At 52.6% G+C, this 26,245-nt stretch overlaps 6 protein-coding genes across 6 annotated transcripts; 2 read left to right on the top strand and 4 right to left on the bottom strand.

The window, feature by feature from the left end:
• Positions 1-1,084: 1,084 nt before the first annotated feature.
• Positions 1,085-3,805, bottom strand: VC83_06348 (uncharacterized protein). The gene is made up of 3 exons (XM_024469949.1): positions 3,162-3,805; positions 2,114-3,085; positions 1,085-2,015 (listed from the first exon to the last, which is right to left on the bottom strand). Exons 1-3 carry the CDS (start codon positions 3,243-3,245, stop codon positions 1,512-1,514), a joined length of 1,560 nt encoding a protein of 519 aa, XP_024323714.1. The 5' UTR covers positions 3,246-3,805; the 3' UTR covers positions 1,085-1,511.
• A 3,737-nt stretch (positions 3,806-7,542) lies between these two features.
• On the bottom strand, positions 7,543-10,144 carry VC83_06349 (uncharacterized protein). The gene is made up of 3 exons (XM_024469950.1): positions 9,753-10,144; positions 7,998-9,648; positions 7,543-7,916 (listed from the first exon to the last, which is right to left on the bottom strand). Exons 1-3 carry the CDS (start codon positions 9,975-9,977, stop codon positions 7,642-7,644), a joined length of 2,151 nt encoding a protein of 716 aa, XP_024323715.1. The 5' UTR covers positions 9,978-10,144; the 3' UTR covers positions 7,543-7,641.
• Positions 10,145-11,884: 1,740 nt separating this feature from the next.
• Positions 11,885-17,454, bottom strand: SIN3 (Transcriptional regulatory protein sin3). Its single transcript, XM_024469951.1, has 6 exons — positions 16,153-17,454; positions 15,875-15,975; positions 15,204-15,804; positions 14,720-15,154; positions 12,532-14,655; positions 11,885-12,481 (listed from the first exon to the last, which is right to left on the bottom strand). The coding sequence occupies exons 1-6, from the start codon at positions 16,780-16,782 to the stop codon at positions 11,978-11,980; spliced, it is 4,395 nt and encodes a 1,464-aa protein (XP_024323577.1). The 5' UTR covers positions 16,783-17,454; the 3' UTR covers positions 11,885-11,977.
• On the top strand, positions 17,455-18,524 carry VC83_06351 (uncharacterized protein). Its single transcript, XM_024469952.1, has 2 exons — positions 17,455-18,023; positions 18,090-18,524. Exons 1-2 carry the CDS (start codon positions 17,505-17,507, stop codon positions 18,180-18,182), a joined length of 612 nt encoding a protein of 203 aa, XP_024323723.1. The 5' UTR covers positions 17,455-17,504; the 3' UTR covers positions 18,183-18,524.
• Positions 18,525-19,287: 763 nt separating this feature from the next.
• On the top strand, positions 19,288-21,803 carry VC83_06352 (uncharacterized protein). The gene is made up of 4 exons (XM_024469953.1): positions 19,288-19,695; positions 19,757-19,851; positions 19,910-20,121; positions 20,175-21,803. The coding sequence occupies exons 1-4, from the start codon at positions 19,494-19,496 to the stop codon at positions 21,688-21,690; spliced, it is 2,025 nt and encodes a 674-aa protein (XP_024323576.1). The 5' UTR covers positions 19,288-19,493; the 3' UTR covers positions 21,691-21,803.
• Positions 21,799-23,803, bottom strand: VC83_06353 (uncharacterized protein; the record flags this gene model as incomplete). Its single annotated transcript, XM_024469954.1, has 3 exons — positions 21,799-22,439; positions 22,490-23,556; positions 23,604-23,803. The coding sequence occupies 3 exons, from the start codon at positions 23,801-23,803 to the stop codon at positions 22,198-22,200; spliced, it is 1,509 nt and encodes a 502-aa protein (XP_024323575.1). The 3' UTR covers positions 21,799-22,197.
• Between the last annotated feature and the right edge of the window lie 2,442 nt (positions 23,804-26,245).

Consider the following 26,245-nt stretch of genomic DNA (forward strand, 5'->3'; position numbering starts at 1 on the left):
GTACTGTGTAGCTCGCACGAGGCACCCGTAGATCAAGGATCGAGGCATCCTGATATCTGGCCGTCCTGTCAATGTCAGTGTGCGGGCAGCTATCTGCGCCCCTCCGCGCGCCTGCCACCGCCTGTCGTCATTGTAACGCTGCCGCCTACCTTCTATCTTACAAACTCCTTACAAACCCCTTACCAATCTCCCCCCGCCGACAAACAGTACATATCCAAGGACGAAGTCAAATCTGCCTCGCAATCCGCCATAGGAATAAGATCGCAGCTCCGCCCACCGCGTTGGGGGCCAAAAACTCCCATCACCGGCTCTTCCGAACGGATTCTCCGCTTTTGGCTGTCTTTCGACAAGGGAGAGGGGTGACCCCAGCCACGCGGTTCCTTGATAGGGGGGTGTGCGTTTACGGAGCTATGTCAATGTACAGTATGTATGCGGTGGATCGGAGATACGCCCTAACGTCCGCAGCGTGCAGAAAGCAGGGCAATTAAGATGCCGCGAATTTCAGAATTGGAATTACCAACCATAAACGGTACGAGGTGCAGGATTATGCAATTGATTTCGCAGCACTCACCCATGTATGCTATTCCTCCGGTCCCGAAGCTGCCCCTCGGAACCGGCGCACGCTCCTCAATCGTACATACTGCACTATGGAGAGGTAGTTGAGAGGCGGGCGGTGCTCGGATCAAGCGGCGGACTGGGTCCGAGTGCGTGGTGCGGCGGCTAAAGGTCGCCCCCGTGCATGCTACGGCGTGGCTGCTCTAACGCTATGGGAGTGCTGTGCCACATTTGATCTCCGATGGCGGGCGGGCGGTGCAGGGTGCTTAGCAACCATTGACACCGAACGGGTTGTCATCGGTGGAGCCCCCCAGGGAGGGCTAGAACGGCGAGGGAGCCGGGGGATGGAGTGGAGAAGCCCTAACGCCGGGGAACGGGGGGGGTGCTGGCCGGACTTTAGGGGGGGAGGGGTATAGGTAGTTATGTGCAGGCCGGACTTTAGGGGGGGAGGGGTATAGGTAGTTATGTGCAGGCCGGACTTTTAGGGGGAGGGCTATGGGGAGTTGTGTACGAGAGCAGAGCAGAGGGAGTTGAAAATGTCTGGTCATTAGATGTAAAATAGATACAGAAGAAGTGAATGATGAATGCTGTAAATAATCAAACGAGTGTTTGGTTACACACGGCCGCCCAACCTGTTCCCCCATCTCTCTACCCTTCCGTTTGCTGGGTGTCGCCGCAACTCCAATCCCCGGCCTCTGTATCGAGGCGCGTCCCTATCGTCCCTAAAGTCTCTCTTCTGTGTGATGATGCGCACGTACTCGCTGGCACACGCTGAAAAGCACGAAAATGTAATATGCCGTTGTATGACCTCTTGTGAATCTCTATCGCCGTCGTCGTCGCCGTTGTCTGGTATTCCAGTCCTTGATCAGAGGATTTCTTTGTGTCGTCGTCGTGCCAATTATCTCTTGTAGCCACCCCGCCTTGCCTGCCCCTTGAGTGAAGGGGTGTAGTTCGTCTTATTGTTGCCCTCCCATCCCCCAGTGTTGCTGCTGCTGCTGCTGCTCTTGCTGTTGTTGCCCAAGCTGCATCCTCTTCGAAATAAGTTGCTGTTGCTGCCGCAGGAGTTGTAGCTGATTATTCGCATCCACCTGGAGATTCTTGTAGCTCTCCGCTCTCCCATCCGCGCTCTGCTCTCTACTGCTCTTCCCCTCCGGCGTCCCTCTCTGCCTTTGCTGCTGCGGATGTTGCTGTTGGTGATGATGACCCTGCCTAGTCATCTCATACTCCTGCACCCCAATGTTCACATAACTATTATGCCTCCCCGCCTCACTATACGCCTCCGGATCCGGACTATCCTCCAGCGGCGCCTCATCCAGCTCCTCCGGGTTCAACTCCGCATATTTCTGCTGACAAGCCCTCGCCGACCACTTAACCTCACACTCATACTTCATCATCCCATTCGCCACACTCTCCCACTTTGACTTCTCAAACTCGGCCTTAGAGCGCGTCAGCGCCGTGATCTGAGGGGGTTGTTTTGTTAGCTCATCATGCTGACCTGGATCTCGTCGTCGTCGCCCCATCCAACGACGTCGGAGGAGAGTTGGTGGGCGGCACTCACGTCCTTAGCTGACCACACGCGCAGTCTCTCGTTGAGCCGCGAGTAGCGCATCTGCAGCGCGGGGATGCGGAATTCTTTCCCAGTGTGCGCTTTGAACTCTTCCACCGTCGTCTTCCAGTCGGGCTTGGGTTCGCGGCCTTTGCGGAGGTGGATGAGGAATTCCTCTTCCTCGGTCATCACGGGCTGGGGAGACTGGGTGTTGCCCAGTGGCTTGAAGCGGGATTGGCTTCCGTGGAACTCGGCGTTCGATCCGTCGGTTAATGGCATCCGTTGGTTTTGGTTGAATAGAGGCGTCATTGGATCGGATTGCTTCTGACGCTTCTGCGTTGACTGTGACAACGGTGGTGACTCGCGCTTTACAGGTGGGCTGAAGTGGATTGGAGACTGCTCGTGCTGATGCAAAGGCCGACTGGGGTATTGCATCCCGTGGTGCTCCGTCTTGATGGGAGAATCGTGGGATCGCTTGCTTGGACGGAGTTGTCCTGGTGTTGGCGTAATGAGGTTGGGAGCGTTGTTTTGGCCGAGCGGGATGCTGTGGTGCATTGACGGCGTGCTCGCACTGCTGAGCTGGGATGCTGAGTGGGTGTTGGAGGGTAGGGATGGTGTCGGAGATGTTACCTGAGCACCGGAGACGCCGTAGGAGCCAAAGTACGGAGTTGGAGGGCAGGGGATTTGCGGAGAGTCAAACATGTTGTAAGTAGAGAAGCCGAGCCCGAGGTCACCGTTTGAGCCCTGGGGGACTTGGAGAGACAATGTCGAGTCTTCGGCGTTTGATTCCATGCGGTTGTTGTTCTGGTTGTGGCTGAAGATTGCACGATTGTCCCGCATGGGGTTGTTCATTTGGGACTGTTCGTGGCCCCAGTGGATAGTAGAGGCGGAAGGCTTGGACGAGAGGACGGGAGAGTCTGCGCCGAGCGATACGGGTGTTGTTAAGGTCGAGTCGTAGATGAGGGGTGTGTTGAAAGATGAGACCTGGTCGTGCTGTGAGTACAGTATGCCCAAACTGTCGAGATCCTGAGAGGGATTTGAGTGATAAGAGATCACATACTGCGCTTTGCGGGGTGAATCCCTCATAGTTTGGTATGCGCTCATATTGAGAGGGGTATAATGGATCACCCATGGCAACAAACATGAGTTGAGGTTATTGGTCTAAAGATCTGAGGGGGATATAAAAGTGTCGAGTAGATTCTTGGTGGTTGGAGGAGGTTTTTGGGGTGATTTTGCGACTTGCCAGCACCGTGAAGATAACAGCAGCATATGATGCATATGTGTGGGACGGAAAGTATATATCATAAGATGCAATGATTCGAGATATAGGACTAGAGGGCAATCCGCAAGGCCACATTGAAGAATTCTGCCTGACGACACTGGATAAGAAGAATATCAAGGAGGAAGCCTCGCCAGGTGTGGCGATGGCCACGGCTTTGACGGAGTGAAGAAACGATTGCCTATGATTTCGGACGGACTGTAGGGCACAGCACTACTGAGCCTCGGCCGCTGGTTAACTAGCCAAATGTGGCAGGGAGTACAGCACCATTCTGCTTGCCGGGTCGCTTTGGAATCGACCTCCATGGGTGCGGTTGGGGTGGATGGATGAATTTTTGCATTGATTAAGCGCCCTGGTCATACATTACAGGAGGGGGGTTGAGTGACAGGAAAAGGCAGCGAGGAATTAGTGCCAAGGAGCCGGAAAGACATCAGTCAAGGGGGGGGGGGGATAGGTTAGGTTAGGTTAGGGGGGTTAGGGAAGGGGGGGTTAGGAGTGGGATGGGGGATCTCATCGACAATCTGCACGAGGGAAGGACGGGGCGATTTGTCGAGTCGATCGCTTGTTTGGCGACAGGGAGACAAGTGGGAATAGCGGGAGTGGAGTGAAAGGAAGTAGTGGGAGGAAAGACTGCAGAACATGCAGACGTTTAAGCGCTCGGGACACGGTTTCAGGGCGGCTGGAGCGACTTAGCATCACATGTTCGCCCCTGGCTGCAGGGGTTGTGGAGTGACAGGTAGAATAAAATAAGCCGATCTCCAGCAAGAATTTTTGCATACGATAGATAGGATAGGGTAGATACATGGGACAAAAGAAAGGTTGGAGGGAGGGGCCGCGGATAAATGCCGTGATCAGAGTGTAGTAGAGTTATAGATAGGGAGGGTAGAAAGGTAGAGTAGGGAGGGTAGAGTAGGTAGAGGTAGGGAGGGTAGAGTAGAGTAGAGTAGAGTAGAGTAGAGTAGAGTAGAGTAGAGTAGGGTAGAGTAGAATAGAGTAGAGTAGAATAGAGTAGAGTAGGTAGAGTAGGTAGAGGTAGGGAGGGTAGAGTAGAGTAGAGTAGAGTAGAATAGAGTAGAGTAGAATAGAGTAGAGTAGAATAGAGTAGAGTAGGTAGAGTAGGTAGAGTAGGTAGAGTAGGGAATAGTAGGGAATAGAGGGAATAGTAGGAAAAGTAGGGAATAGTTAGGGGGAGTAGGGGAGTAGGGGAGGTATGAAATCGTATGGGACATAAGACAAGCATTAGACAAGGGGGTGTGGACCAAAGTAACAAACTACGCCACGAACATGGGGCCCCAGGTGTCGTCTCCAGACTGTCGGGATTGATCGATGGACCACTTCGGACCAATTGTGAATCATTCTCAGACGCATCCACACCGGCTGTGCTCTGGAGTCGACCACCACCATCCCCCCCATACCATATTGTCCTTACCGTATTCACTATACTTCGCAGGGAGGGAGTGGGGTCGGGGATGGGGGGGGATGGGGGGGATAGGGGGGATGGGGGGATGGGGGGTGGACGGGGAGACGCGGCAGGGACGGTCCTCCCTTCTCCCTCAGCTCATGATCGTCCCCAAAGCGAAGTGTGCCACAGACAGACACCACAGAAACCAACCAGACTCCAAAAACCACCAGATCCCACAGCGTCACAGCGCTTGATCCAGCCGTTAGACAGGCCCAACAACAGGCGCAAATAATCGATCGGTTATGCTGTGTCGCATTGTGATCCCCCCCCCGTGTTGGACCCCTTCTTTTCTTGTGCCCTGTTTTGGCCATAGCGTAAAGCAAAGGGGAAACTAGGGTGGCAGAACAGCGACAGGGCGTCAGATGTGCGGATGGAAAAAAGCCTCGCGGCCATGGGGTGTGCACTTAAGCGCGCGCGGGCGTAAATTTTTGTATGTACCGCGTACGACACAGACACATCACATCACATCATCTTCGAGATCTAGCAAATGGCATGCGGCGTTGGGAAGGCTACTTGCGGAGGCCAACTCCTAAATTGTCATAGTTGGTAATCGTGGGTGGAAGCGATATGCGTACGCCAGGATGCGGAAGCGATATGCGTACATGAGATCGCTCGTTATGTACTGGCGCCAGTTCACCGCCACCCTCACAAAGCTGGCTTACTAAGCTCATTCTCACCTTGCATTACGGTGGCTACAGCACTTTATAGATGTTGACCGAGGATGGTCACTGTTGGGGCATCGATGCATTGAATCGTATTGGATTGATTGATTGATTGAAGAGCATCGTAAGGATGTTCTTCTTCTGAAGCTATATAGTGATGCAGCTGATGCAGGAGCGACGGCGTTGTGTCGCCTAATCGGGAAACCACGCCCTGGCTGTTTGAGTCCAACAATAGAGCATATAGCTCCACACGAAGAGCCGAAGCTCCTAATTCTCGACTCACATATAAGCCTTACAAGCTATGATTTCGTTATTATGGCAGCAGAGAGTAACATTCTTATCTACACCTTTCCCTCACATCTTGCACACGTTCTACAGCCGTTAGACGTGGGAATATTCCAACCACATGACAGACTTTTAAGGAGTCTACTATAACCCACGCATTCCAATAAGCTGTGTTATAGCTATTAGGAAGCTTCGTATCTATTCAAAGCCTACGCCTAGGCCTGCTACACCACCTACCTTACCACTACGCCAATTGACCCGAAGCCCTCTACTTTTAAAGACTCAGAACAGGGGCTACAGCTTCTTAGTAGCCCCTCACAAAAGAGCTACAATAATTGGGCTACTGGCACTAGAGAGATGTTGGCCTGAGGCCAGCTTCAGCAGCTAGATCTACAGGCTCTACAGCAACAGGTTAAAGAGCAGAAAACGGGGAGGGATAGGAGCCGGCCCGGCTTCAGGTTGGGGGTGAGCTTAATGCTGACCGAGCTCACGATCTTCGGGCTGCCAAAGCTGACTCATAGCCCAGAAAGCCCGACGAAGGAAGCCCGAGTAACTCGGCAAGCTGCTAACCAGGCCCATAAGCAGCTTGCTGGGGTGGCGCTTGAGGCCCGGAAACAGGATCGCCTCCGGGAGAAAAGGGTAAAAGCTCATATTCGAGCTGGCAACCCAGTTCCTCCAGAGAACCGGGACCCAATTCTCGACCCAGAAGCTGGCTCTAAGCCCAAGCCTGGGTTCGAGCCAGGCTTTGAGTTCGAGTAGGATGGGAAATGGGATGGGAATGGGAGAGTGAGTGAGAGTAGAAGTGATAATTTTCGTAAAATAATTCATCATGTACCTTTCTATACAATTTACTATGTAAAGGTACCTACCGCTTCCGCATCCTTCTCGCGTACGCATATCGCTTCCACCCACGATTATACAAAAGATGTGCAAAAAAAGATATCATGTACACATACGCGATGTACAAAAGACACGGACGGACGGGGCGCAAACGGGGCTGTCGCTGTCACTGTCTGTCTGGCAGAAGTCGCATCGCAACAACGCAACAAGAGGTCGCTTGCCGGCTGCAGCCCAGCGCTTCGAAAGGGCTTCTTACTCGCACCAACACACAACCAACACATGGGACGGCGCCTTCAGGCGGCACTTGCATATACACGACCAACCATTTGACCTCCCACCCGACGTCGTACATGCCACTACGCGTTTCTCCCGCCCCAACGCCGCCTGCGTTGGTCGCACAGCCTCGCCCGAAATGGGTGTCATCCGCCGTTGACGCAGCGGGCGTGCAGCGACGTTGGATGGTCGTATGTAGAGTAGCACCGACGCACGGGAGGGCGATCAAGGTTGCAGAAAGTAAGTAATAAAGTAAGGTAGAATGCGGCGCCTAAAAAAGACACGGCTGCCTGAAATATGATTGATATGGAAGGGGGCCTTGTTCTGACGTGAATGTGCTCATGCACCTATTTGTCTAGTTCACCCAATGACACCAGCGGGGCTGCATATTTGTCCGCCGCATATCTTGCGTCGGTGAGCAAACATTCCAGTTTTATTTGAAGGAAGACAACGACGTCCGAGACCCTTCCATTCTGCGCCTTCCCCCGGCTGAAACCTCAAATTAACTCCCAGGTACTCCCAGTGAAAAAAGAGAGCATGTGCCCATAGCCTATTAAGCGTATTTGTCATTTGTCGCAAGCATTTAATCCCCCATGGCCTTGCTTTCCCATCCCTCTCCCCCGTTTCACCACCCCTCCTCCCTCCCGCACGGCGATTTGAGCACACCGTTTTTGTGAAAAATAAAATAAAAAAATACAACATCATACCGCATTTGTCATTTACGACCGAGCTGCGCTACTCAGCTCAATCCTTGAGCCTCCAATCCTTGCACCGCTGCATATGAATAAGGGAAGTCGACCAATCCGTCCAGCATCCAATTCAGCGGATCGAAAACCTCATAATTACTCTCCCCGTAGCCACTCATTCCCCCGAGCCCGGATAAAGAGGGCGCCAGGTGATTTGGCAGACCCTGATGCAGTGTCTGTGGAGGGGGGGCTAGGGTGCTGTTGAGGGGAGTGGATGGTGCCTGAGAATCTTCGGCAGATTCGGGGTTTGTCGGGTTTTTGAAGGCGGCTGCATCCCAGTCTCGGTTAGCATCAAGCCAGGAGGAAGAAGTCGTGCCGGCCGATTGACGAGGTATCCGCAAGGACGTACCTTCGATGCTTCCGCGGCCTTGAGCTTGATATTCTTCGCGCCAGCGCCAGATCGTATCGTATACCAAGCTCATGCTGTGACGGCACCTTACTTTCAGCTGCATTGATCCATCCAGCTCACTACTGCCGTGCTCCGTCCTCTTATCCGCCCGCAGCCCGTTCCACATCTGCGCCATCAGTTCTGCAAGTCGCCAGAGAAGATCGTTGTTGGTGACACTCATACTACGGATGGCCTGGATCGTCTTGTGGAACAGCTGCCTCCCTCGGTCGAAATCGATTTCCGCCGAGAAGAAGCTGCTCAAGAGCTTCAGCAGCGCAAACCCGGCAGCTACAATCATTTGGGATATATAGTTTGTACCATACTGAAGGATGTTGCCAGGGTGTGTGCTCGTAGGTGTCTCGAGGCTGAATACCGTCGTAAGAAACCCGGTCGTCGCCCGCCATAATCCAAGTAGATCGTCCATGTAATTCGGAGCAGATCGAGAATCAAATAACGCGGCTAGTCGTAAATGCAGGCCAGCAGCTTTGAGAAATACGGTTATAAATGGGGAGAGATTTTGGTTTGAAAGAATAGATGCCTCTAAATCGGCATACTCACGCCTGAAGATGCGCGTCAACATCGCTCGGAGCTCATCTCCGGAAACACCTTGGGGATCGCTCGCGTTGCTGAACATCTCCTTCGACACCTTGTCTGTGAATCGTTCAATTCGTAGCCTGGCTTCCAGCTCTGCCGATAGCTGGAATGGCCCCGCATCGCCCGGTCGGATTGCTAAAGTCCAGTCGTATAATGTCGTTGCCGGCTGCCCATACCCTGTGCCGATAGTCTGCGAGACAATATTGCAAACCGCCCACGTAGTTACTCGATCATGTAGCTCGTCTTTGTTGAATTCGACAGAGACTCGAGAGAAATCCTGTGCATGGCTGGGCCTATGAAGCCCGATACCTGTTGCAGCCTTCATCAAAACTCCGCTGAGTATGTGGGTCGGGTCTGTAGCTGTTGTGCTGGTAGGTAGTGACCATGTGCAGAGCAGGCATAGTGCCTTGATGGCGTAGTGGCTACCAGGTACACCACCAATGGTTGTCCAGAGTAACCTTGAGAGAGGGCCAGCTAGCGACGTGAGGAGGTTTTCCATGACATTGGTACGCCGAGCCGAGACCGAGATGATGGCCCAGAAGAGAAGCGGACATTGTGTGAAGTATTGCTCAGGTGGCTGCGAAGGATTGAGAAACGGGAGAAATGGATGGTAGAAAGTGAAGTAGTCACTGAAGAGCTGATTGACCTGGTCCTCCGTCAAGCGCACATCTTCCAGTTCGTGTGCTACTCGGGGTATATTGTAGGTGCCGCTTTGTTTTAGGTGGAGGAGCGACGACACCGCCTCATCAGAGTTGCGCAGGAACGACGAATTGTTCATCGAGTTGCTGTATAGGCCGTTATCCATAGGGCTTTCGATATCCTCCTCCTCCTCGACCGCATATCCCTGTGCTTGCGCCCGTTGCAGGCTCCGTCGCAATGACTCAATTTGCTTTTCCATCTCGGCATGTTTACTGCGCTTCCCCACACGCTTGAAGTTTGACTCGATCTTGCATTCCAGCTTCAATCGCATGCACCTCGAGCAGGTGGTAAAAGGATCCTGGACAACGTCGCATCGTAACTAGAACAATCGCATTAGCCAATCGAACCCTCATCCGAGACTGCTGAAGAAAGCCCGCCCGACGCCGCCATTGCGACGGGCTCTCAGATTTTGACTCATCGCACCTTTTGTTGGCGACACTCATTGCAAGCCCTTTTCACTCCGGGGTGTCGCCTCCTCTCCGCCTCGTCCTCTTCATTCTCCGCGACGTCCACGCTCCCGGGACTGCTCTCGGAGCCCGCGCCGCTGCGTTTCCGCTTTGCATTGGCGGTGCCGTTGCGAACACAGGTTGGCGAAGAGGCTCCGGCGTGACCACGGCCAATCACCCCCACGCCGCCTTGAGCGTCCATGCAGTAAAACACGCGCGATGGCGCGCGGTTTCCTAAATAATTAAAAAATGTCTCCGATATGGCCCGGTATCGGTTCACGTAAGGGGTCCGGTGTCGCTCTCAGGTAGGATATTACAGTAGTAAATCGGGGTCTTGAATATGGTGGGGGTGGGTGTATGGTTGGGCGGTGTGGACTGGCGAAATTGACTTGCGACTTTTGGTTGCTTATCGCTATTCAGTATGCGGAAGGCAGTTAGGCCAAGTTGCTCGTTGGAGTAGTTTTTGGGAGCTACAATAGCACGCCAGTGGGTCTTTGATAGGTAGGAGTACGGGGTCAACAGCCAAGTTTAGTATGGATAAGGAAGTATTGGTACCGATGCCAACGACTCGCAGATGCTCATCACTGGACCACCAGCGAGCGAGTCGACGACAAATTCACGCCGCCGACACTACCACCAACACCGAGGGTATGAGGGCAAGAGGGTAACAACCAGCGGATATTCACCGACACGCTTGCCATACCTGCAAACCGCCGACAGAATATTAACAGTATCACAAAAAGGCACAACCGCTGCTCCACGAACACATGTCCCAGTCACCAGCACCCTGTGTGATGGTGAGCGGGATATGTTTGTGAGGGTGTCCTCCCTCACAAACATGTCCACCTCCTCCCAACCCCCTCACCCTCACCACCACCTCATCCCTAAGCGCTCCCTCCTCCCCCCAAAGGCACCAATCACACACAAATCCTACACTGTCCACCTCCCCTCCCGCCTCGAGCTCCAACCTCCCAGCACAACCACCACTACCTGGCGAACGACCGGGCAAGCGCGGTGCAGGAGGTCTCAAATCAATCGCCGCCCAGGACGCCGTGCAGCGGACCGAGATCCCCTGTTTTTGTTTTTGTCCGGATGTTGCTGCCAACTGATGGAAGTGCCGTGCAGCGGGATGTGATGCCCTGGTTGATGGGTGTTGGGACTAACGGCGGGGAAACGCCGTGCAGTTGCCACCCACATGGGCATGACCCCGTTGATGTTGGGTCCGTTGAGATGGAAGCGCTGTGCAGATTGTGACGAGGGTGTTGTCACTTCCAAGCCCCCGTTGAGGATATTGGGGGCTGTGGAAAAAGTCCTGAAGCGCCGTCCATCAGATCGTGAAGTCTCGAGGGTAGGGGCACCCACGGAAGCGCTGTGCGGCGATGTCGCCACTCACCCCAGCCACTTTGAGGATGTTGGGGGTGGCTAACTTCGCGGAAGCGCCGTGAAGCATATCGTAGAGCCTTGAGGATCGGGCCAGGAAGGTCTCAGATGATGAGGGTGTCGTCACCCTCCAGCCACATTGAAGATATTGGGGCTGTGGCTAATATAACGGAAGCGATGTGTAGTACATAGTGAGCCTTATAAGGGTCAGGGGCAGGAAGTAAGACCTTCTAGAAGCACTATGCAGAACGCCTGACCGGCCGGGCTCAACAGGACCAGAGCGGCCATTAATCCAACCTCTTCCAGATACTCAAGAGTCACAAGGGAGTTTATCACATGATTAGACAACGGATACCATCATGAATCGAAACCATCTTGATTCCTGTGAACTATCTGTACTATGTAGAGCAAAAGAAAACCGCAACTTGCAACTTGTAGTCCAAACAGGAGCTCTCCGTATTAAGCAAAACCAAAAAAGCAACAAAAAACATTGCGAAGAAGCGAGAAAAAACGGTTAGAAAAAACGCCTCGTCCTGGTTCTTTGGAGACACCAGCGTACTCAGAAACACAGGGAAGCGCCAGTTGTTAAAACCCTCGTTGCCACCACCACTGGAGCACAAATGCTTCAGGTGGGAAAAGAGGTTGAGGCGGTTCGATGCCCCCCTTTGACCCTCAAGTATAAAGAAGCCCCCCTACAGCCCATCGTATATCATCCCAACCCCCCCACGCCACCCCGCATAAAAGATTCGCAAACGCCGAATGAAGATTACACAGCGGATCCCACTAGAGCACCATAACAGACCAGCGAAGCCTTGACAGCGCTCACTCCGCCGCACCCGAGCCCTCGTTAATCCACTTCTTAAAGTCCTCATTCGTCTTCTGTACCTCCTGCTGGCTCTTATTCTCCATCCACCTACTATTCATCTCGAACTTCTCCCTAGACCTCTGATTCCTCTTCTCCGTTGTCGCCCTCGCCGCAGCCTCATCCTGCCTGCCATCCGAGTAGACGAACCACTCCGAGGTGCCCGTCTTGTAGGTCAGGCGATACGTGTTGACGCAGATGCGGATGGTGAGGTCTTCGGCCCAGAGAAGGGGCTTGCGCGATTGCGAGACCAGGCCGGAGTCGGAGTCGGTTTCGTGGGGGGAGAGGTTGCGGGTGAGGACGGAGCGGCGGATGCGGTCGAGGGGGACGCCTTCGGTGGGCTCGATGCGCACGAAGGAGGAGGTGTAGTATTTCCAGCGGTCTTTGCGCTCCATGTCGGTTAGGTCGAAGGTGGATTCGTCTTTGGTGATGAGTTGGGTTGTGGCCTGGCGGCGTTTGGGGGACTGTGGAGGGTTAGTTTGTTGTTAGGGGATTGGTTTGGAATAATACTTACGTATCTGATGAGGTACATGTCAGCATCTCCGACGATCTTCTCAACCTTCTTGCGGAGATCAATCTCCTGGTTGAAAGTCGTCTCATCCTTGGTGCGGTTGGTCAAGAAGCTGTTGATGATCAATGGCGTCTTCTCCTTGCTGTCGGTCGAAGAACAAGTAGTGGCGTATCGGCAAATGTTCTTCAGAAGATCACTGATCGTGTACAGCGCCCAACCTCTCTGGAGGTAATAGGTACGAAGGAAGTCCTGGTACTTGACTTCCTCAACGTCGCCAAGCACAAACTCTTCCATAACCATGAGAGCCCTGTTGTAGTAAGTCTCAGAAGAATCCTGCGAAAACCAATCATTGCGCTCCTCGAGCAGCCCGATCTCCTTCGCAGGCTTGGGAGCCTTGATCCGGCGCACTTCTTCCGTGACTGCCGCCTCGCCATCCTTGAGAGCCTTCAAGCGACGATACAGCACCTCAAAGATGCTGAAGAACTGGAAGATTGTCTGGTTGGCGTACAAGCTGTACCACTCGCGGTAGAACGGCTGATCGGCCTTCAGCTCGAAATCAGACGCTTCAAGTGGTGCGCCTTGGAGTGCCGCGGCACTCGGGGGGCGGCCTAGCCAGCGCTCATTCTGGGCCTCGCCAGAACCAGACTCATCCATAGGATCTCCCACAGTCTCCTCATCCCCGGCAATCGACCCAGTATCGGGAGTCGACTCTTTGCTTCCAGAGGCAACGCTGCTCTCCTTCTGGCCACGGCCCTTGGTACCGTTTCTGCCGCGCTCGAGAACGCCACGTAGAAGGTTATGGTCCACCTTGCCATTTGCACGGCGGCTACGACCGTTGGAAAGTTCTGCGGGTGTCGTGTCCTCTATTTCCTCGTCTGGCGAGCCTCTCGAGATGTCCTTGACGCGGCCACGAACGGTGTCAACCGAGATGCCAAAGAAAGTAGGAACAAAATCTTCCAAGAAATCCGCGATCCTATCCCTTTCAGCAGGGCTATGCTGGTTCGCGTTCATGGCATAGAGAATCGCAAATCGGACAACATCGATGATTACATCGTCGTCATCCAGAGTGTACAGGAACTGGTACCGCGGGACATTGGATGTGAGGCTTCTTTGGCGCTTCTGCTCCTCATGCTTGTTGCGGATAAGCTCAGTCATGGCTCTAGGAGCCAGGAGCTTCTTGTCGGCTCCCTTCACAGAAATACCCATGTGGTCGAGACTCTTGAGGTACATGGCCTGTGTCTGGACATGCCAAACCTTGTCCCACTCACGCTGTGTGAATCTCCACTCCTCGTCCTTCTGCTTGAGACGAGCAAGGACGACTGGGACCACAGCAATCGGATCCTTGAACAAGTCTGCGGCGACCTCATTGCCCTTCTCAGTTCCGTAAATCTTCTTGAAGATCCTCTTGTAGATAGACTGGCTCTGCCCGCCGAATCCAGACGGCATCCTGAAAGTGGGCATCTCATGTGCTTGAAGGTTGAGGATTTGATGAGCAATAGGCTCAAGAAGTTGGATGACCTTGGCATTCGCCTCAATGTTGAAATCGTAGTCATGTCGTTCCTCCTCAATTCTGTGGAGTCCTTCCTCGAAGTGGTTTTTGCGATGAGCAACAAACCCAGAATCTTCCGATGCCCAAGTTGGATGGGATGCCCAGTCATCGTTGAGAACAGAGTAGCACATCTCATCACGACCGCTGCATGCCTTGAGGCGCTCCCGTTTGGGGAGCAGACGATAGCTAGGCCCTAAGCCACGGCAGTTGCTCAATGAAACCTTTCCAGTTGGAGCTCTGGGGCGGTTCTCAATAACCTCCTCAGGTCCGCTGTAGTTGACAAAGCGTTTGAAGAAGTCCATCAACTCAGCATTTTGGCCGATGAAGTTGCTAACCTTGTGCACGAGCACGTTCTTGTCAATGAGGTCTTGTGAAAAGAGGTTGCAGAGTTTCAAGAATTCAGCGAAGATCTGTTTGTTGCTCAGATACTTTTTCACCTTATCGAAGAAGGCAACCTCAGATTGTTGCGTAGCAGTCGACATGAGTGGCGACATGGGCTGGGGTTTTTGAGGAGTAAGTGTTGGAGATACAGCAGGTGCACCTTCAACCATTCTTGTACCGTGCGAGGTTTTCATCCTCTGTGGGTGGAGTGTTAGTTATAAAACTTAAAGAGGGCAGTGAATGCGCTAGAATACAACTTACTTTGTTTGCACTCCCTGCTTGCCCAATAAACGCCCGGCTAGCGGCTGCGTCTCCCAAAGAACCCATCGGGACCGGAGCTGGTGCATTCGGAGGACGTGGCCGCTTCTTACCCTCTTTGCTGGTGCTTGGAGGCAAGAAATTTCCGACAGGAGGCAATTTCTGTTCACCACGGGCAACATGAAGAGGCTGTGGTGCCTGCGACACTCCAGCAAGGCCAATGGCTGCAGCGTCCTCAGCAGCTTTCGCAGCAGCAGCCTTAGCCTGAGCAGCAGACTCAGGCAAGAACTGCTTGAAGTCCTCTAGAAGGTCAGGAGCAGTGCCGAACAGTGTAGTAACTTGGGCATAGACGTCTTGGATTGGCTTCGACTCTCGTTGATATGTCTGTAGAATCTCAAGAAATTGCTTATAGATCTCTGGCTTATCTTGGAAGCGGTTCTGTACACTATTAATAACTATTCTTTGACGACGCTGGACGCGTACAAACCTTTATCTTGTTCACATAGCTTATTGCGTGGTTGAATTCGACAGGGCCACGCTTCTCGACACCAGGTTGCTGGGCTGAAGCTCCGTTCATGCCAGCACCTTGGGCAGTTGGCGTAGGAGTCAATACGTTCCTCGCGACAGGGTGGCCGGTGGCAGTTGCAATGGCACTCTGAAGCTGACATACTCCACGCTGTTCTTGCTGATGAGCATTCACAGCCGCCTGTTGTGATTCGTACACGGCATTCGGTGCCTGGGCTTGGGCATATGGTGGCACGCCGTTGCGAGATTGTGGGCTGAACACTGCTTCAGGACTCTCGATGGAGTGTTGCGGCTGTTGCCAGTTATTGTTATTTCCTCTTTGTGCTGGGTAGTAGCCGCCGTTGGCACCGGCCTGGGGGCCATCAGGAAGGGCACGGCCAGCCCCAGTAATGGACTGGACGGTGGTCCCCATGGGCGTCGTTACACGGATGGTATTTGGGTCGTTGCCAGCGCCGCATTCAATTCGGTACCCAGGTGGCAGGAATGTATTGAATCCTTGGATAAGGTTCGGATGCCCTGCAAACAGATCCGATACTCGGTTGATGACGCCAGGAGTGTCGATACTATTTTCCATTGTGTTAGCTATGAAATGGAGGCCAAAGTGACGTTGGTCGGGTTGGCGAGAAGACTTACGCTTGGCTCTTAAAATCTTTCATGATATCGAGAAACCTATTGTATACATCCGGCTGGTCGACGAATTGAACCTTGACTTGATCGAGGTAACTTAACGCGTCCTAAAGAATATATGTCAGTGTCTGTGCAGTAATGATAGCGACTGTGCCGCCATGAAGCGGGACAGTCTCTAAGCGTTCGGAGTCGTGACGGAAGGCCACAATGTGGCCACTGTAGCTCCACGCAAACGCCGACTTTGGGGCTGATAATTGTCGCTGTTTGTAACAAAGGAGACTTACATTTAAAATCGGTTGCTGTCCCTGTCCCAATGCCGGGGCACCCTGTGCTGGATGCGCAGCTCCACCAGGGCCTCCAAACGGCATCTGCTGCATCGAGCGAGCAGCAGCTTCTGGCTGGAGGGGTCCTCCAAACCCAGGCGCAGCGACCTGGTTGACTCCTATAGGAGCCGCGGGCCCAACGACGTGATTTATGATGTTTGGTCCAAAGATTTGATGTTGCTGCTGGGTCGCGGCATTCTGCTGCTGATTGTGCGGCTGGATTGATCGGTTGGCCTCGGCGTGCAATGGACCACCGAAGGCATTCCCAGGACCCGTCGGCGCACCCAAAGGACCAAGCTGAGATGAGCCGTTATGGTTGGCTAGAAGGCCGCCGGGACTGTGGATGGCGCCTGGGAGACGCGAGGCGACGGGCTGATGGATTGGGATCGTGCCGGTGTTGTTCTGGTGTTGAGGCACCGATTGGTATTGTTGCTGTTCCCGACGCTGTCTTTCGCGCTCCTCGTGCTCACGATTACGCTGCGCCATCTCCTCTTGTTGTTGCCTCATGATATGCTGCTCGCGCAGATGCAGTTCTTCGTGCTCCCGCTCGCGATCGAGCCCCGAGGGGGGTTGTGGTGGTTGGTTGTTCATGTCAGCGAATGTTGACCATGAGCAGTTGAGATATTATAGAGGGTCAGAAAGATACTGCCGACTCTATATAAGAGACTCTGAAGTGTTCTCCCTGGGTGAATCAGCGGCTCACTGTTGCGTCAGGAGAGCTGATTTTTGTTTGTATCGTGAATGCTGAGCCGAAGAGACTACTTCGCAGCGATCGATCGGAGGTGCCTGAGCAAACCCGGTAAAAGATCAAAGATATGCCAACAGCGCTCATGCAGCGAGAACCATGGCCTTAAAGGAGTCTGTTGTATGATGATTCTTTTGAAGCTTGAGTTCCCGGTGAGGGTTGTCTCTTGGGTAGGGAGATCTCAAACCCGGTGGCCAGCGGAAAATACCGCTCTTAGCGTGGTGCAAGTCCTGTAAACCGCAGCCTCCCCGGAGAGTACCTGTGACGCAGATATACGTTGAAGGTCTCTAAGAACCTTAAATCAGTGCTCTGGGTTCTGGGTACAGTGTATATGTTCATCATATAAATTATTTACAGGGAGGTGTCGACGCGGCTGTTTTCTTCCCCTACCCTATTTCCGAATAGTCTGCCCTGACGCTGGGGAAGAGAGTTTCGCAGCCTCGCGGGCGGAGACTAAGCGAGCCGAAACGTCGTCATACTCTTCCCATATTATCGGACTTATGATTCCGGTTACGTGTGGATCACCAAGGCCTCGTCGATCTTGAAGAAGCAACTTCACAACCACGAAATGCGGTCGACAAGAGCCCTTACACTACTTATTGGAGCTGCTTCTATATACTCTATCTCTGCAAAAAACATACAGAGTCCATTCATGGATAATATCGGGCCGGTGATGCCTCCAGCGGCATCGGATCCGTCCGCCTCAACCGCGCCAGAAGGCGGTTCCGTCATCCTCTGCGACGTGCTTGGTCGCGATCGCTCTATCAATATATTCGCTGGATTCACACGGGATATTGAGGGTATCAGTGAGCGTCTGTCCGACGGGCAACAGAATACGACAGTTCTGGCACCTTTGAATAGCGCTATCACCGGGCTACCACGAAAGCCTTGGGAATCCAACGAAGATTACAACAGACTAGGCGCAGAGGCATACGAGGGCAAGCCTGGGGAGGACAGGGCCCATGCCAACCTTAGGACATTTGTTGAGGAACATATTGTGCCTGAAAGCCCGTGGCCAGAGGGAGCTAAAATGAAGACCCTTGGGGGCACAGAGGTGTGGTGGGAGACGAAGGATGGCAAGAGGGTTGTAAGTCAAGGCGTCACTGTACCGTTATCCAGCAGGGCATCAACTGACTACTATCCTCCCCATTAGGTTCAGCCAGGGAACATTGAAGTTACAAGCGTTGCAAGCAAGGTGGCGAATGGACAAGTCTGGATCTTGAAGGGCGCTCGAAACTACGCGTAAAGTCTCGCAAAGGATGGGATTATGAATTATACGACTGGCAATCTGGGGTATATCTGGTTCTGGCGTTTTGAGGACATGTTTCGCGGGTTATAGGCGTGGGAATAATCGCGGCGATATCAATTTGTACAATACGAACACTGACGTGACGTGACGTAACTGACTCGGCGGGACTGAATTGGCTGGAGAGAGGGCAACAATTAAGATATAATTATTGAAATCATTTTATTGCAGTCGATGAGACGGGTGAGTGAAATAGGATTCATGATTCCCAAATACAGGCGCGACGTAACCGGCTCAAAGGGACTGAATTGGTGGAAAAGGAAGGGTTTGCGAGATAGGGGACAAGAGCAACAGTATAATATAATTGCTGTCTAAAATATCATTAAGTTACATGATTCTTCAGATGCTACATTACATAGATGAGCCTCCTTTCACATGCCAGTTGTGGTAGTTGTGGTGGTGGGTGTTGTTGCTGTAACTATGGCTGTATGAGGCTGGTGGTAGCAATCAGTAACTTCCGTAACGATTCAGTGCTCTCCCCTCCGGACCGTCGTGGCAAACCCACCAAGCCTGGAGAAAATGGGGGGAGCCGAAGATTGGTTGGGGCGGGCGGCACAGACGAGTGCGTTGGGATACGGGGAACAGGGGAACAGGGGAACAGGGGAACAGGGGAACAGGGGTAAGCAGGAGTTAACGTGCGGGGGGGCTTTGGGTCTTTCTCCAACATTCCCTCTCTTCACATGCGTGATACTTAGCGTCCCCCCGCAAAATATGGGGGGGACAATGTCACTACTGTATTACTATTATGGGCACTATTACTCGTTAGGATTATGTGGGTGAGGGAGGGGTGGGTGTAGGTGGGTGAGATGTGGGTGAGGGAGGGGTGGGTGTAGGTGGGTGATATGTGGGGGTGTAGGTGGGTGAGATGTGGGTGAGGGAGGGGTGTGTGTAGGTGGGTGATATGTGGGGGGTGTACTCCGTAGGTGGGTGAGATGTGGGTGGGTGAGATGTGGGTGGGTGAGATGTGGGTGGGTGAGGGTGGGTGTATAATTTATCATTGCAAAAATACCCCAAGTTAATTTTTACAATTAACCGTTTTGCATGTGGTTTATTAGCTGTGTATTATTGTGTATTGTCGATATTCTAGACCAGCTATAACATGTGTACCGAGTATAACCTGCTGTCTGCTGCGTCCGGCTAGTCACCTGATCTGCTGACAGAAATCGGCACACCCATTCGCTCCCCCAGCCGCGCTTACTCCAGTGCGGCAGGAAAATGCTATGGAGTGCCTCGGTAGTCCCGCAGTGAAGGATGAACTTGCGCTTGTGGGAGGGAGCGAGATCAGGGGAACAAAACCCATCCACATCCACATTCCTCTCGATCCCTTTTCCCCTCCACCTCCAAAATATCATACCCATTTCCCATTTCCCATTTCCCATTCCCATTTCTTCTGCTCGTACATATACCCAAATCACTACAATGGCACCAAGAATCATTGTCGTTGGCGGAGGACGTAAGTGCTATTTGAACATCTCCGCTCGCTTGGCTTTGAGCTCCCGCTGATGTCATTACAGTGTCCGGTCTCAGTGCCGCGCATACCATCTACCTTAACGGCGGAAACGTCGTTGTCCTCGATAAGCAGGGCTTCTTCGGTGGAAACTCGACAAAGGTGGGTTCTATTAATTACCTCAGTTAGCCTCCTGCCAAGTTACTAATCCTCCCCGCAGGCCACTTCCGGCATCAACGGTGCCCTTACCAGGACACAGGTCGACCAGAAGATCCCAGATTCCGTCAAGACCTTCTACAATGATACCCTCAAGTCCGCGAGAGATAAGGCCAGGCCAGATCTCATCAAGGTCCTCACATACAAGTCCGCTTCGGCTGTTGAGTGGCTGCAAGACGAGTTCAACCTAGACTTGACTCTTGTCTCCCGTCTTGGGTGAGTGCTTTAAGCCTCGTATTGGCATGGACTCTTACTAACACCCAACACAGAGGACACTCCGAGCCAAGAACTCACAGAGGTCACGATGCCAAGTTCCCCGGTATGGCCATCACCTACGCCCTGATGGTGCGCCTCGAGGAGCTCGCCGAGAAGGAGCCCGAGCGTGTCCAAATCATCAAGAAGGCCCGCGTCACCTCCATCAACAAGGAGGGCAACAAGATCACCGGTGTCACATACGAGTACGAGGGCAAGCCCGCCGTCCTCGACGGCCCCGTTGTCCTTGCCACCGGTGGCTATGCCGCCGATTTCTCCGAGACCTCCCTGCTCAAGAAGCACAGGCCCGACACCTTCAACCTCTCCTCCACCAACGGCGTCCACGCCACCGGCGACGGACAGAAGATGGTCATGGCCATCGGCGGCAACGGCATCGACATGGACAAGGTCCAGGTCCACCCCACTGGCCTCGTCGACCCCAAGGACCCCGGCTCGAAGTGGAAGTTCCTCGCCGCCGAGGCCCTCCGCGGCGAGGGCGGCCTCCTCCTCAACGGCGATGGCAACCGCTTCTGCGACGAGCTCGGCCACCGCGACTACGTCTCCGGCGAGATGTGGAAGGAGAAGGAGAAGGGCAAGTTCCCCGTTCGCTTGGTGCTCAACTCCAAAGCCTCCAACGTCCTCGACTTCCACACCCGCCACTACGCCGGCCGCGGCCTCATGAAGAAGATGACCGGCGAGGAACTCGCCAAGGAAATCGGCTGCACCCCGCAGCACCTCCAGAGCACCTTCACCAAGTACAACTCCATCGCCGACGGCAAGGACAAGGACCCCTACGGCAAGAAGTTCTTCCACAACGGCCCGGTTAACGTAGATGACTACTTCTACGTCGCTGTCATGGAGCCCGTCCTCCACTTCACCATGGGCGGCATCGAGATCAACGACCAGGCCCAGATCCTCAACTCCGCCGGCCAGCCCTTCGAGGGCCTCTACGCCTGCGGTGAGCTCGCGGGAGGCGTCCACGGCGCGAACCGCCTCGGTGGCTCGTCTCTCCTCGGATGCGTCGTCTACGGTCGCGTCGCGGGTGATACCGCTGCCAACTACCTCTTCCAGCAGGCGCTTAAGAGTGCTGGCGGCACGAACCAGCGTCTGGGTCAGATCTCCCTGCACATCGACCCCTCGCAGCCCGGTCGCGTGTCCGTCTCTTGGGACGGCGCGTCTGCCGGCGGCGCCCCCGCTGCATCCGCCCAAGCCCCAGCTGCTGCCGCCGCCCCCGCCGCCGCTGCCTCATCCGCGCCAGCGACATTCTCCATCCCAGAGAAAGAGTACACCCTCGAGGAGGTCGCCAAGCACAACAGCAAATCGGACCTCTGGGTCGTCGTCAAGGGCATCGTGATGGATCTCTCCGACTGGCTTGAAGAGCACCCCGGTGGCCCGCAGGCGATCATGAATTTCATGGGGAAGGATGCTACTGAGGAGTTTGAGATGTTGCATGATGATGAGGTTATTCCCAAGTATGCGCCTAAGCAGATTATTGGGCGGGTTAAGGGACAGAAGGTTACGTTGGAGATCTAGAGGTAGATGCGAAGCTCTGATGGTGATGATGAAAAAGGGGGAGAGTGTTTGTTGGATTAAATTGTATTGATAGCAGGCCTTTTATTTGAATGCGATATGCCACTTACAGTACACAACGTCTTTTGGCCTACTACTACTACTCTATGAACTGTGAGAATTGTACAACTACTACTGATCAATGAAGCAAATTAAGATAACGATCTAAACCCCCGATACCAACCCCCGATACCAACACCCGCCAAGCCTCCTCCACATCACCACAGATTCATAGCTCTCAATCATAGCCTCGCTTCACCACCGGGTCGAACGGCCCCTTGCATAGCCTCGGCTGGCCCCAGCGGTCGGCGGTCGGTCCTCGTTTATGAATTATAATACCTAGCAATTGTGCCGTTTATCCCTTCCCCCGCGGCTCTTCTCACCCGCTCCGTATAAATACCGAAGGCCGCCTCCTTCCTTATAATGCAAATAACCCAGATCCCAATCAATCCCCCCTCTAAGTTCCATAACTCATGTCCCCCCCTCCACCGCCTCCCACGCCGCCCGCAGCACAGCAACCAACCCCCCCTGCGTCTCCACCGTCCTCCCTCTCCCTCTCTCATTCGCATCCTTTACAGTCCCCCCCCCGACCTTCGATCCCCGCAGCTCTCCCTCCTTCGCACCCTCCATCACCCGTCCATAGTTCCAAACCCTATCCCGCGGGACGCCAGTATTCCTATAATCCACCGCTCCCTCTGGAATCTCCCCCCCCCCTTTTCATTCGTCCCCCACGCAGTCATAAGATGCGCTCCCCACCACATACCCGCCTTGCCATCCGAATCAAGCGTTTCTTTCGCTGCTGCTGCGTTTCTCTGAACCCAAGCTCCGTAGCTCTTACATTTCTGCACATGCCACGCCTTTAACTTCTCGAACGTGGGTATATCAACCGTCTCCCCGGGCTTAACCACGTATGCCGGCAGTGGCTCGCAGAAAAGGGCGAAGTGGTGGAAGAATATTCCTTTGAAAGTCTGCGCGTCCTGGCTGCAGTTGCCGTAAGCATCGCATGCCTCCTCCAGGATCCCGTGACGGCCGATGCCATGCCATGTCCCTAAGCGTGGGTGACTGGAGTTGTTGCTGGCGGCTTCGGTATATACACTTTGACTATCAAGATCAAAGCCCGTAGCGTTGATGACGCTGGAGATCAGAGCGTGGCCATCTTCGAGGTACTCTCGGGACCCCGTCGCTTCCCAGAGTCCGCGTTGGCCAGATAGCAACACGCCTTGGTTGTAGGTGTATACCATTTGATTGCGGATGTTGCATTCCATGTGCCGTTCTCCGGCATGGCCATGATGTCTGTTGTGGCTGATATGGAAGCCATCAATGTATAATCCCTTTGAGTTTCTCATATTCGACGAGGCGAGCCATTCATACCCCACAATGGCTGCGTCCAAGAATTTTGGATCTTTCTTCCCCACTGGTGCTCGCGAAGACCCGTTGTTTTCTCCGGCTTGAAAAGGTGATGCGTTGTCGTCGCTGGGGAACTGGAGGTACATAGAGATGGAAGCCGTGATAAAAAGCTCGTTTGTAATTGCGTTCTTATAAGGCGACAGATGAGGGGACCAAACCATCCCACCACCGCACGCCGACACATCCCAACCTCCCGAAGCCAGGTCCCAGAAAATCCGGGCACGGTGAGCAAATCCAGGAATCCATTCTTCTCCATACCAAGACGGCAGACCCTGAGCATAAAGAAGTTCAGTCGAGTGGGAGTCGACGAACTTGATAGCCTCTAACCACTCCAGTACCACCCACAGCATGTCATCGTAAGCTTCGCTCCTGAGAGTCAACGCATCTTGTCCGAAGTAGAATCCCATCAGATGTGACATGAATCTGTTTATGAGTGACTCGGGTCCCAGTATCAGAGCATAGTCTCCAACCCGGGTGCTAGTACGTAGTTTGTTGCTGATGAGACTGTGCTCATGGCGCCTGCTATGTGGGTCGCGATGACGGCTGATGTCCAGTCGATTGCTGTTGGCCAAAGTCCTGTCCATACCTGGAAGTAGTGGGTTTGCATAACATCGACTGCATTTATAAGTGGCTCAAGGGCATTTCCGTCTTTCTTGCCTCCAGGCATCATTGCTAGATTCATACCCTGTTGTGCTCCATCATCTTCCCCGAGAGCAGTGTTTGCCTTGGCGAACAGATCATCCGATCCAATCTTTGGTTCAAAAGCGGGGATTGAAATCGTGTACGAAGCACAGATCAGGATGACAAGTAGCAGGATAACTGCATTTCGCCATTGAAAGCGCCATCTGCTTGGGAGTCTCAATGAGCGAGAAGTGATTTCCCCATGGTGATAGAGGTCGATGCGTGAACGTTATCCTCAATTCTAGTTGACAGAGCTAACGAAAGGGCAGGTCGATATCCTGGGCCACGACTCAAGGGCTTCGGCAAGAATACATCTCGATCATTACATACAATTCGATTATCGACGGAAGGAGCAATTGTGTAATGTTTGGTGTCGATGCAAGGGAAGTTGGAGAGGCTCGTCAAATATCGTTCAGGTACAGCGCTTATCGGACCACGATAGTGCCCGTCTTTCTTATCTCAAATATGACGTTCGACTTCACATATTCGCGCCGCCAAACAGGGTTAGCAATTCGAATATAAACTTGAATACTAGGCTATATTCATATTCATGAATAAAAACTATTCACATATTCATATTCATAAATATTTGAATATAGATGGCTCTAACTAAATTAGGTAAGGTAATTACTATATTAGGAATAGTATATATATTAGATTGGATTAGATAAGATAAGATAAGAAAAAAAGTGGAAATATAGAATTCGGTGATTCCTCGTTTCCAACGAGAATTTTGAAATAAAGCCATGTAAACACTGTTTTATAAATTCCTCTATACCGTTCCAACACCGTCATTGTTGGCCCAACTTGCGGCTAGGGCGAGAGTTTTTCAAATTTTTGGTCGATAGGCAATTAGAGATGGAGGGATTTTCTGAGATCGCGGATCGATGGGTGACTTTGGCAGAGCAATGAGGACTGTCGCCATAAACAAGCAATATCAATATCCTTCTCATAAGTACTGCTCTTTTCCCTCGTGCCCTACTGTCACGAGCAGCCTCACATGCTGAGTCGAGTCACGTGTGCTGCTGTGCCAAGTGGGAGGGTCTTCCCTTGGTATCCTGCACGAGAACGTATATACAGTCGAGTCGCGCTAAGTCGATACATTGTAGGCAGCTAAAATATATAGACTTATCAAGAAAACCGAGATATCAAATTTGCCAAGCTATTACATCATCCACTGGTCCAATGTGCCCTGTGACAGCTGAGCGACCCCCTCAGACCTTAACAACCGCTCAAATCGCTCAAATGAGCGTAGATATGCTGTATCAACCCCATCTTTAGACTCAGTATACCTAATCAGAACTTGCAGAGCCTGTTGAGCAGCTTCTATAGAGTATATTGGCTGTTCAGGTTGCTCTCCGTCTTCATCATCTTGGGTATCCTGAATATATTGTGAAACAACGTCTTGTAATATATCATCACTATTACTTGCCTCCTCTTGTACTGATTCATCAGCTGGATTTAAGAAGTTTGCAAGGTCCATAGCATCGCGAATATGCCCAGCATTGTTAACTTGATTGTATAGGTTGCTTAGCGTAGGGAGAGGTTCAAGAGGCAGCTGTAACGGTTGAACAACTATAGTGCTTTTGCGGAAACAGTTATAGATAGTTGTATTCGTAACATCGTGATACCAAGCGTGAATTAGCCAGCGAAGTGCAAAGTGAAGAGACATAAGATCAAGAGGGTTGGTGTTGTTCTCAAATGATGTAGGCATGAATTCAAGCCATTGTCGACGGTAATGAGCTTTTAGAGAAGCTATAATGCCTTGGTCAAGTGGTTGGAATCGACTTGTCGAGTTTGGAGGTAGCCAAATAATCCGTATGTTCGGAGGAGGAGGATTATCTTTAATAGCTGCAATGTGTGCAGAGATGTCCATGGTAAGGAGTATAGATCTAGAACTTCCTATATGGAGGTAAAAGGCCTGTAACCACTCCGCCATGATATATTGATTCATCCATGCCTTCTTGTTCCATCTCCACTCTCCTCCCATTGTTGAAACATTAACTCGTCGTAAGGCGTGTGGCACCTTTGCATTGCCAATAAACCAAGGTCGGAATCGGTCTGAACCTGTAGCATTGGTACAAACTGCAACAGTAATGCGTGCCTTGTCTTTCTTCAATCCAGGCCCTTCCTTGTGATGAGAGTCCCCTTGACAGTGTCATCCTCCAGTAAAGCCCTGTTTCATCCATGTTATATATATCTTCCTCTTTGAAATCTCCTGCTAGCGTTTGAATTGCCTTCATCTCGTCTTCTGCTGTTGTAGGAACTGAACCTGCTTCGCCGTGTCTAACATGGTTTTTGATCTGATGTCGTTTCTTAAAATTGTCGAGCCAACCTATACTAAAATTAGGTATAGGCTTATCCGTGTATTATGGTAACAACTGCCAGATTTGTTTCGCCTTCTCTTGCAATATATCCCCAGTTGTTATCC

The sequence above is a fragment of the Pseudogymnoascus destructans genome (assembly GCF_001641265.1).
Source record: "Pseudogymnoascus destructans isolate 20631-21 unplaced genomic scaffold scaffold_12, whole genome shotgun sequence".
Lineage (NCBI taxonomy): Eukaryota > Fungi > Ascomycota > Leotiomycetes > Thelebolales > Thelebolaceae > Pseudogymnoascus > Pseudogymnoascus destructans.